At 43.2% G+C, this 9872-nt stretch overlaps 2 protein-coding genes across 3 annotated transcripts; one reads left to right on the plus strand and one right to left on the minus strand.

The window, feature by feature from the left end:
• Positions 1-2609: 2609 nt before the first annotated feature.
• otud6b (OTU deubiquitinase 6B) lies at positions 2610-4923 on the minus strand. 2 transcript variants are annotated; one of them, XM_088405420.1, is made up of 8 exons: positions 4680-4923; positions 4281-4429; positions 4144-4242; positions 3875-4075; positions 3659-3773; positions 3525-3586; positions 2840-2946; positions 2610-2757 (listed from the first exon to the last, which is right to left on the minus strand). In XM_088405420.1, exons 1-8 carry the CDS (start codon positions 4753-4755, stop codon positions 2679-2681), a joined length of 888 nt encoding a protein of 295 aa, XP_088261546.1. In that variant the 5' UTR covers positions 4756-4923; the 3' UTR covers positions 2610-2678. The 2 variants fall into 2 exon arrangements, with proteins under 2 accessions (XP_088261546.1, XP_088261547.1); XM_088405421.1 differs by having other exon boundaries at positions 4144-4221; positions 4680-4921.
• A 220-nt stretch (positions 4924-5143) lies between these two features.
• Positions 5144-9687, plus strand: LOC148406024 (ras-related protein Rab-5A-like). Its single transcript, XM_088405426.1, has 6 exons — positions 5144-5333; positions 6491-6706; positions 7302-7453; positions 7571-7693; positions 7874-7967; positions 8496-9687. Exons 2-6 carry the CDS (start codon positions 6550-6552, stop codon positions 8603-8605), a joined length of 636 nt encoding a protein of 211 aa, XP_088261552.1. The 5' UTR covers positions 5144-5333; positions 6491-6549; the 3' UTR covers positions 8606-9687.
• The last annotated feature ends 185 nt before the right edge of the window (positions 9688-9872 follow it).

A 9872-nucleotide genomic window follows, 5' to 3' on the forward strand; every position in this document is an offset into this window, starting at 1 on the left:
AATAAATACCTTACCTATAATAAACACCGTTATGGCGGTAACATGTCAACGTTGCAGCTCAGTGCCGCCTCCCCAAATACCGTCAGACCGCCCCCTAGCGGCCCTTCGAGGCACCGCTCCAGCAATACTGCAGCACGGCTGTTGACGCTGAATTTTGCTGTGCTGTGTATTGATGGCACGTCTGTTTTCTTCCTGCGCTCTCCGGGGCTTCTGCGTTAGCGATCGATGCTACTTGTTTTCGTGCTAGCGGTGCTGGTGGGGGTGGCGGCGGAGCCCCCGGCATCCATCCATCACCACTTTGACGCGTCTGAGACTAAAATCGGTGATGCGTGTAAGTGACAAATTACCACCCCCTTAATAATTCCGTGGCAAAGTAAGAAGGGAAAAAAATCAGTGCAAAACCACACTTGTATTCCATTTTTTTGGGGGTTCCTGAAGACAAAGGCAGGCGTTTACTTGAGGCGCGGCCTTCGTCAGTTGGAGCGGCCATGATTTATTTTTCTGGAAGAGAAACGGGAGGTATTTGACATTTAAAATAATGATGATTTTTCATGATCATTTTCCCTTGCCTATCACAGAGGAAACTCTTGGGCTGCGCCACCCAAGGCAGTCTGCGCTTATTTGAGGTGAGGCATTAATTTTCCAACTAAAGGCGCTACCTGGTGTCAACTTTTCCTGAAGACGCCTTTCTTATTATCTCCGACAGCTCGCCACTTGGTCAATATGTTGCCGCCCACATGCTTGGCGCACATCAACAAACAACTACTTGAGGTGAGGCATTTATTTTGTCATAAAACGCATTTATTCTGTGGCTGAGTCCACCAAAGCGGCATCACCTGTTTGCTGTTTTCCCCGAGCGTTTCATTTGCAGCAAGGGCAACTCTGCCTCCAGCCCCGCCCCCTTGCGCTAATGATATCAGAGGCGCAGAAAAGCTCATTAACATATGCTCGGCATGTCGGGAATTTACACCCGCTTTTGTTTTGCCGTCCGTATGGCGCCTCCTTTGAGGATGCCGCCTCCCCCCGCCCTCATTTGCATAGACGTCAATCAAGTCCGGCGGGCGGCGGCCATCTTACGTGTGTCGTCTTAAGCCGAGCGGAACATATGGCGAGGCGAAACAAAGGGCTACAAAGAGCTTCGTTCGGCCATTCTGTCTTGCTTTTATTTTTATTGTCATATCGTGAACTTTTGCAACGTAGTCATTTCCGAGACGCTATTTTTTTCTCGTGCTTTGAACCCTGCGGTTTATAGTCCAGTGCAGCTTATCTGCGGTTGTTTCCCAGCCACCAGGGGCAATAGTACGTAATAGTGTCCTTCAGCTGATACACCAAGCACATCTCTGTTCCTGCTCCTCGCGAGTAAAACGAGTTTGTCTTCCTTCCTTGTGTTGTTGTTTTTTTTTTTAATGCTCTCAGTTGACTGAACGTGACTTACAGATGCGGCAAAATTGTGACGAGAAAATGTCAGAGAGAAGCTTGAGTCCATTTCCACGCGGCCCATTCTTTTCTTGCTTCCACGCCGTCGGGAAATTGATTGAAACAAAATGTCACAATTATTCCCCGTCGCTCGCCGCTTCAATTATTCATCAATTAGGGCCTCGGCCTCGGCTTCTTTTTTTTCCCTGATTCGCCCTCTCCGCTCTGAGCTGATTTCTCATGCAGTTTGCACGGGATGTATGGCTCCCCTGCTGTTAACCAGTCCAAAGTCATTAGTTTCTGCCTTTGCAATTAAAGGCCATGCATTATGCATGAGGCTTGGGCTCAGCTCCGCGGGCGGAGACGGCAAATTAATTTGCCAGAAATGAACTTTTCTCTCTCTCTCTCGCGCTAGCTCTCGCTCGCCCTCTTAGACTGGAGGTTCCCGTTGGACGACGGTCACCTTCCTCGCAGCTGGACCGCCAGACGCGGCGCAAGTAAGTACAAATGAAATATACGTTCCACTGTATAGAGCTCATTCACTGCCATTAAGACGTCAAAACAAAGTATTTCAATTTGCAGTTGAAAAAAGAACGGATGGTATTATTTAAAGCAGGGGTGTCAAAAATACAGCTCGCGGGCCAGTTCTGGTCCGCAAATGGGTTTAATCCAGCCCGCGAGATGATTTTTTTTAAGTATACAAATTGGCAACATTTCTTCAACGTATGAAAAAAATTGAAATATTTTATGATTATTAGTGATGTTGTGCGTGTACTATTTTGGACAGTATTAAAAAAGAATAATAAAGCTGAAGTTATTTTAAAGTTTGATAAATTTAATTCAAATAAATCAACGCATGCATAATATATATCTGGAATGTTACAAATGGAATGAATTTTGCTTATTCTTATTCAATCGTTTACATAAGCATATTGTGCCCTTTTTTTTAGAAACAAATATAAGACAATTTTAAAGAAAAATATACAAATGTTTGAATAATACTTCTTCAAAACATGTAAAGGCCAACAGTCAGCAAAAAAAGACAAAAATAATAATTGCAAATTTACCATATAAGATAACACTATGCTCTTCGGGTGTATTTGCCGCCACCTACTGGCAAGTATTGGTATCGATACTGGCCATACCCTTTTAAGAACCCTAAATAAACAAAAAGAGGCATGAAAGCTTTTAGATTTGTTTTGTTTGTTTTAGACTTTATTTGATATGCTTTTTAAGTGAGTACAATCATTCGATGATTGGTCTCAGCTGTTGTCAGCCGGCTCCTTCAGGCGCTCCACGGAATTGTAGTGCTCGCCCAACCCGTAAGCGTGACGCATGTAGCTGCAAAGTCACACAAAACGCATGAGGAGACTCCAAACTTTTTTTTTTTTTTTTTTTTTCAATACGTTTTCCAAGAACTCACACGAGGGTGATGGCGTCGCCGGCGTGCTCCTCCCCGATGGTGATGGGCGGGGAATCGGCCTGAATAACTTGGATGGGAAGCTGCAGGATTTGGCTCAGAGCTTGAAGCTGTTTGCAGATCATTCCAAATGAATTTGTCAACTTTTACACCAATTCAGTTTTTTTTGTCATTTGTTTCATGTCTTAAAAGGTTTTGTATTTTTTAATAATACAAGAAATTTGAATTTTCCCCATCAAACTCTTTATTATTATTGATTATCATTATAAATGTGTTTCAAATTGTAAAAAAAAGAAAAAAATGTCCGGATCTAAATTTAAAAACTTATATAAAAAAGTTTGCAGAACTAATCAAGCAAAAATAAAAATAATAATCCAGCCAGAAGAAAAAGGATACCTTGAAATGTGTCAAATAAATAAAATAAAAAATACAAATGAACGCGACAGTGAGTTTAGTACCCTCTAGTGGTGCTTAGAAGAATAATTGTAAATCTGTGTAGTAAATAAAGAAGTACAGTACAGCAGTGTTTGAATTGTAAGTTGAAGAAACTGGGTTTGAAAACGGTTTTTGTTTTGTTTGTATACATTTTTGTTCAACATTTGAGTGAAATTAGTTTTTAATAAATCCTTAAGGGCCGTTTTTATTTGCATGTAGATAAACACAGTAATAATCCGGGTTGGAGACTCACCTCCAGCTGTCCGCCCCACGCCGCTGTGTGCTCCACGTCGTCGCAATATTTCTCAAAATCCTCTGCAAAACAATCCCGCGTCATAATTATTATTTTGATGACGCTGACCAAAGTAATTGATGACTTTGGGGTACCCGCTGTGTACGTGTCGCCCGTGTCGGGGTTGCTGAGGAATGGCAGGAAGTGGTGGGCGTGGCTCCGCATGTGCGCCGCCGTGCGACGCCGCAGCTCCTTCACGCTCGACTCTGCCTTCATTTTGTGAAGTCAGAAAAAAAAATTCACGCCACAGGGTGAACTCATACAGCTGTTACCGATTCCATTAAGAGATTAAAACCAAAAGAGCGCGGTACCTCATTCCGTTGCAGCAACTGGTCGCGGACGGCGCGGTACATGCAGTGGCCGTCCGAAGAGATCTCCTTGATCTGAAGACCTCGCGTCAGCAGCTTCTCCGCCAGCTTGACGCCCTCCAGGTGGCGCTCTCCCTGCAAGTTTTGCACCTCGGCCTCGGCGATCCTGCTCTCGCGCTCGCGTTCCTGGGCCGCCTTCTTGTCCTGGAGGCGGAGCTCAGTAAAGGATGCCTGCGTTCTATTTGAAGTGTACGCTTGCAGTTGGAGCTCACCCTTCTCTTCTGGGCTTTGGTGACGCGAGGCTGCACCTCCACCGTCAGCGCCTCCACTCCATTCACCGCCTCCTCCACCTGAGGGGAACGTCCGCAATACTAAAAAATGACTTGAAAGACTTGCATTAGTATCGTACCTTTGCATCAGGAGTAGAAACCAGTTTCCGCAGCTCCTCCTCGTGTTTCTGATCCAGCTCAGCTTCCATCTTGGCAATCTCCTCCGTCATCTGCTTCCGCCTCTTCTTGTCGTTTTTGGGAACACTGTTTTTCATGCTCTGGATTTTGGCTGTCAAAAAAACAAAGAAAAAAGTAACATAAAAAGTCAAATGATTGCAAAGTGAGAATTTCAAATATGCAGCTTTAGGTTTTTGAGTACCAAAATTATGCTTTTACAACAGTAACATCGCTCGGATTTTGATTTCCTGTCATTACGGGATCCATTTGATAGCATTCGTTGTTTGTAATGATGAAGCAAAATAGATTCATGGTGCATAGTCACCATAAAAAAAATATTGAATGAAAACATAGATGTTTACCTTGCAGGTCCTTCTTCTCCCTACGATGCTGCTTTAGTATCATCTCCTCCGGCGTCTCCACATCCCCCTCGTCCATGATTAAAGATTACGATTTAGCGTCTTATGAGATAATGTCCATAAAACTGCATGTTATGTGCTTTCGCGTTTGAAATGAGACCGCATTACCGTCAGATGATTCAATGAGACAAAAATAAGGTGTGCAGTGTGGTGCTTTTTCCGGAGTTTCTTCTTTGCTTGTTGCAATAGTGGTGACAACTGCTTACTGCGCCCTAACGGCCATATTGAGTAATACAAGGGCCGCAATGTTATTGCGATGTGAAATGTTTTAAATTTTTATTTTATTGTAAAAATGTAAAAATTGGATACATTCCTGAAATTAAAACATTTTTTTAGTTAGAAGATTGCAAATCGAGCGACGCTACCGTCCAAATGCCAGAGCGGGTGACGTCATGAGAACGGTGACGTGGCTCGCCAAGGCGGAAGTAGAGCTGCTTGTTTGTGTTTTGGTTCCAAAGGGAACTTCGGAGAAGAAAGGAAGGAAGACGTGACTATTTTTCCCCCACCTTCCTCGTTTTTTCCTCCAGGACAGTTTAGCGACAAATCCGTGCGGACGGCCCCCGTATTTGACGTTTCTCGGCTCGCTTGGCTCGACAGGTTGGTGGCGTACATGATGCCAGTTTTTGAGATTTTCTAGCTGGTTCCCAGCTAGCTCCACGCTATACACTATACCTTTATGTCGTCCCTGTTTATCACATTCGTAATTTAAAAAAAAAGAAAGACATGCTTTGTGTTTGAGATTATATCACATGTTTTTGTTCAGCCGTACTTTTACCAGATAGCGATGTCCTGTCCGTGCTATCTAACTAGCCAGCATGCAAAGTTAGCTTGCTCTTCCCTTTAAAAAACACGAAAGATAAAAAAGAAACGAAAACAAGAAATGACTTGATGTTTGCAAGGAACAATGAGCCCAATGACGAACATTAATGATAGTTTTGTCAAGTGCGTTTTAAAATCACTTTGTGGTGCGTTTACTTTCTACTTGGAAATCGAGTAAATCTGTTTTGTGTTTGAGAACAGCATATAGATGAACCTCTGTTACCAAAAACTCCTTTAGTTGTTACCACTTGCAAGAAAAAAGAAAAAAAAAGCAAGAGACAGTTTTTAGCCTTGGGCCTCGGCGTTTTTCGTAACTTTTTTTCCACGCATTCCATTAGGGGGGGGAAAAAACCTAGTTGACCCTTGACGTCCTTTCACATCAACGGCACTTAAAGTGTTAACAATAAACTGTGCGTTTTCGGAATATTTATGGACAAGCAGACGCTACCTCCATGAATTACAACTAGGTTACAACACAACATGAATTTGTATATTTGTATGACAGTATATTTTATATCTGTTGGCTCTTTTGTTTGTTCTTTGTTTAAGGTTAACATTCCTCAAGTCAAGCTTGAGGCGCTCGCACACAATCGTTTCTTTTTGTGGGAATTAAATTCCACTTTAAATAAGTTAAAAAGCATGCATGCCTGGTATGCATCCACGCAGTTGGCGTCTCTGTGCAAGAGGATCAAAACAAAGAGTGGCTCCAGCGTATGTTTGTGGAGATTGTCACACAAAATCAGATGAATGCAGTGCTTCCCAATTTTTTTTGCACCCCCTCTCGCCGCCCCGACAATAAATATTATCGTTATCTCTGAAATTGTACCTAAAACTATCATGTTTAGCATTAACAAAAGAAAAACAGCAATATAAGTCAACTTTTTACAGCGTTTGCACGACATGGCAAAAACAAAGTCTTTTGTGTGTGTTTGCAGGAAAACGCGCCAGCGCTGACGCCCGTCGGCGGCGGCGTCGGGGGGGGCGGGGATCCGTCATGGCCGGCAGAGGCGGGGCGACGAGACCCAACGGGGCCAACAAGATGTGCCAGTTCAAGCTGGTGCTGCTGGGCGAGTCGGCCGTGGGCAAGTCCAGCTTGGTGCTGCGCTTCGTCAAGGGGCAATTCCACGAGTTCCAGGAGAGCACGATCGGAGGTGAGGAGGAAGCTGATTGGCTCCCTCTGAAAAATTGGCCCCGTTTGCTGATTGCAATGAAATTCCTCAAAAGCAATGACTTTCTTTTTATACTTTTTCCAGCGCTGAAGCTTTTGTAATATTGTATTTTTGCATTCGTTTCAAATTTTTAAACAATTATTTCCCTAAAACACCGTTCCTGCATACTTTATTGCCTATAAATATAATCTTTTATATTTGAAATATAAAAAAAATAAAGCTCTTGCAATTATAATGATAGAGAAGGAAAACAACTTTTATTTTTCTTTGTTAAACTTTGGTACTTATTTTATCTCGAAAGGAAAGGAATTAATAAAGTTGTAATACATTATCACGGGATAATTTTCACATTTGAATAAATTACTATCAATGCAAAAATGAGATGTCGATTTAGTTTTCCCTCTAGTCCAGGAGGGTCAAATGTACCACGCAAGGAGGTTTAGTCCGGCCCAAAAGATGATTTCCAAAGAAAAACCATGATAATAAATAGGAATACTAGCAAACCTTATAAATCCTGAGCAAAATGTTTAGACGACAACGATGCAAAGTGTGCAAATGTGTGTGTGTGTGTGTTCAGCCGCCTTCCTCACTCAAACGGTGTGCCTGGACGACACCACGGTGAAATTTGAGATTTGGGACACGGCGGGTCAGGAGCGCTACCACAGCCTGGCGCCCATGTACTACAGGGGGGCGCAGGCCGCCATCGTGGTCTACGACATCACCAACGAGGCACGCGCGCCCCGACCCGACCCCCGACCCCCGACCCGAGACCCGACCCGAGACCCGACCCGAGACGGCCACGGCCTCCTTGTTTATTTACTTTTGTTTCTTTGGCTGTTTTTGCAGGAGTCTTTTGCCCGAGCTAAGAATTGGGTGAAGGAGCTGCAGAGGCAAGCCAGCCCGCACATCGTCATCGCCTTTTCGGGCAACAAGGCCGACTTGGCCTCCAAGAGGGCCGTCCACTTCCAGGTCGGTGCTCAGTACGCGCACAAAAACGGAACGCTTTCCAAATAGCGGTTGGTCTGGGGACGGCGCATTTTGAAAAGGGCGGAAGAAAAGCCGACTAGAACTTCCGAGCTTCGTTTAGGGTTAATCAATTAACGGCATCGCGACTTTTGGAATCCACAAAGGTGTGTTGTTGCGCGACAGGATGCGCAGGCGTACGCCGACGACAACAGCTTACTTTTCATGGAGACGTCCGCCAAGACGGCCGCGAACGTCAACGAAATCTTTTTGGCCATTGGTGAGTGGCTGCCCGACACTTTCATGCATTACATTGCATAGTGCACGATTGGAATTTTTCTCCCAAACGTGTCACGTCTGATTTTTCAAAAATCCATTCAAAAAATCTTATCTCAATTAAAGTTGAATACATTTTGACTTAAGATAGGTTTCTTGAAAGCACGCTGAAAGAAATGACCTTTTTTCCCAAGAAAAGATGGCTTTTCTACTTAAAATGATATCTTTTGAAAAAGAAAGTCAAAAATATCCCTTTAAACTGTTCTTTTCCCCCCGAAACAAAAAAAAAGAATCATTTTCAAAATAAATACAGATGGAAAAGAAATGGACTTCATCAAATTAGTTATTTGGGACCCTGATAGAAAAAAAGTCAATTTGATCAATTCCCTTTCGTAAAATTTCTCATTACTGAACTTAGTATTTCTATAAATATTTCTTTGCTAAGCTTGCTTGCAGTTTGTGCAAACGCAAGCATTCGCTCCTGACGGTCGTTGCGCTGAAGCCGTTTTGCGTGTTTCCCACTTGTTGCCAGCTAAGCGATTGCCTAAGACGGAGCCGCGGACGGCCAACGGCGGCCGAAACCGCGGCGTGGACCTGACGGAGGCGGCGCAGCCCGCCAAGGCGCCGTGCTGCGGCAACTAGGCCGACGGGCTATCGCCATGGTAACACGTTCCGAGGCGCTCCGCCTCGCGAACGCCGGAAGAGGCGCGGACCGCTTGGGTTGCGCCTTCGTTCTTTAGCCCGACCCGGCGCGGCGTTTATTCGCCTTTGATCGAAAGAAGCGGCTAATACCAGTTGCCGTCTTAACACTTTTTTTTGTTTGTTTTATTTTTTGCATCGGTGCCTTGACATACAACCGCTTCAAGTTGTCAAAGCTTCTTTAAACGTTGGAAGGGTTTGGAAACGCCAAACAAAACAAAAAAAGCCAACAAAAATAATGTAACCTGTTTTTTTTTAACATATTGGCATTTATTTAACAAAAAAATATTATTTAACAAAAAAAATCCAGCGAAATACATTTAAACTGGATGTAAATAAACGAAGCGTGTGCGTCAGTTTCACGAGCATTGTGTTGTGTGACTTGACCACCAGGGGGCAGTATGCTTCTTCTATTTGCATATTTTTTGTCGCTATTTCAGCCGACCCGTTTTTTATGGAAAATATAAAATGGCCAACTCTAGAATTTTTAGGATAGGTGAAAGAAAAATATCTGCAAATAGTGGTGTCCACATTTTAATTAGTACATAAATATTCGGGGGGCCCTTCCCCTCTAAGGAAAAACAATGTACGCTTGTTAGTGTTGTTTACGCGCTATTTGCACATTTACAAATAGAAGTTGATTAACATCTGCCGATTCTTGTTTTTTAACTTTTGAAAAGTGCTGCTCGTTAAGTGAATTTGTAAGTCAAGGTACCCGCTTCATGCCTCATAATTAACACACACAACTACTCAATGAGCATCGACTGCCCTCCGGTGGCCCCAGGGCGCAACTGCAAGGACCAAAAATAACTATAAAAAAATAAAAAACTCATTTTACACGATACCTGTTGGCTTCTGGTTGGCACCAGTCCTCATAAGCTGCATTTTTTTTTAACTATTTATGTGTATTTACATTTGAATTCGTACACAGTTGCTTCCCTTGTACTTCTTACATGCCTTGCACTCATGACAAGCATGTCCAAATAACAGCCCGTGTGCTATAAATAAATATAATTTACTGTAAATAGGTTGTTGTTGATTTAAGAGTCATGTGACTAAAACTAGAAAATGTGGAGGGTGTTCTCATTGGTGGTCTTTCAAAGTGTTTATTAACATTCCTGTTCAAGCAAAACACATTTTCGGCCATTGCTTCATGATTGTAATTGTCGCATACAACATAAATGCTTATTTTCACTTATATTTGTTCATA

This window comes from Hippichthys cyanospilos, chromosome 21 (genome assembly GCF_059441005.1).
Source record: "Hippichthys cyanospilos isolate Australia breed blue-spotted pipefish chromosome 21, RoL_Hcya_1.0, whole genome shotgun sequence".
Classification (NCBI taxonomy): Eukaryota; Metazoa; Chordata; class Actinopteri; order Syngnathiformes; family Syngnathidae; genus Hippichthys; species Hippichthys cyanospilos.